This window comes from Gloeophyllum trabeum, assembly GCF_000344685.1.
Source record: "Gloeophyllum trabeum ATCC 11539 unplaced genomic scaffold GLOTRscaffold_00139, whole genome shotgun sequence".
Classification (NCBI taxonomy): Eukaryota; Fungi; Basidiomycota; class Agaricomycetes; order Gloeophyllales; family Gloeophyllaceae; genus Gloeophyllum; species Gloeophyllum trabeum.
The window spans coordinates 3,343-4,395 of record NW_006920548.1 but is presented as its reverse complement, the minus strand read 5'-3'; the positions used below and the strand labels follow the sequence as shown (position 1 = coordinate 4,395).

The following is a 1,053-nucleotide window of genomic DNA, read 5'->3' as shown; positions in this document are numbered from 1 at the left end:
TTGTAGTTGGGCAATAGTGTCATGCAAAGCTTGATTGTGAGTAGCACCTCCAATGTGGTTGACACCCTGATTAGGTAGGGGTTGGAGTGCATTAGTTGACGGTGCTGCTGCTACCGATGGTACCTGAGTAACCGCTGCCATAGGGCTAGTGACAGGAACCGGTGCGTGAACCATCGCCTGCTGAATAGGGGGAACCTGTGGTCCACCCGGATTGTTCGGCGCCATGAGGGCTACGGCGGTCGGAGGGCCAGTCATCGCCGCAGTGGGGGGTGCCGCGTCCGGCACGGCGATCATGGATGGAGTTATCTGCGCGGCTGGATTGGCAGAGGCCGCAGCGGCAGTGGGCGTGTGCGTTGCGGCAGGCATCGGAGTCATCGTTGCAGTTGGAGTCGTTGTCGCGGTCGGCGTCGTTGTCGCGGTCGGCGTCATCGTCGCAGTCGGCGTCGTCGTCGCAGTCGGAGTCGTCGTCGCGGTGGGTGTTTGCTGAGCTGGGTGTGTGCGATTATTGCGCTGGGAACGAGCAGGGGTCTTGCGCTTTGCACCAGGAGCAACCATGATAACGGAGTCTGAGGGGTCTGCACGAGTGCGGTGGGAACTCGGTGTTGTCACGGCGCAAAGGAAAGGGGGGTTCGAGGGGGACCCACAACGCCATCACTCTTATATACGGGAAGCGGGCGATGATGCCTTTCGACCGTTGTCGAGCCATCACGTGGGCGCGTTGTTGACGCGCGTTATCTTGTTGATGCGACGCGTCTTTCGCACCACGCGCAATACCTGGACTTAGCGTCTGCTTGAAACATAGTCTCTCGAAACTCACCACACATTACGCAACCTTACGATGGCACCTGGAAGAGGCCCAGTCCCAAAGGTCCTCTGTGCATGTGGGTGTGCAAAGATGGTCACACCAAATACCCAGACTCGCCATCTGCAGGGACAAGGGCCCACGCGGATAGTGGCCAATGTTCTAGCAGACACAGACTTCCTCCGACCGAGCAAGCGTCCGAGGACCGTGAGGGAAGAGCATAACCTACCAAGCGGCTCTCGGTACAGGTC

The 1,053-nt window shown here is 59.2% G+C and overlaps 1 protein-coding gene across 1 annotated transcript; it reads right to left on the bottom strand.

Moving 5' to 3' along the window:
* Window positions 1–91: 91 nt before the first annotated feature.
* On the bottom strand, window positions 92–555 carry GLOTRDRAFT_134386 (uncharacterized protein; the record flags this gene model as incomplete). Its single annotated transcript, XM_007873377.1, has 2 exons — window positions 92–145; window positions 196–555. The coding sequence occupies 2 exons, from the start codon at window positions 553–555 to the stop codon at window positions 92–94; spliced, it is 414 nt and encodes a 137-aa protein (XP_007871568.1).
* Window positions 556–1,053: the final 498 nt, after the last annotated feature.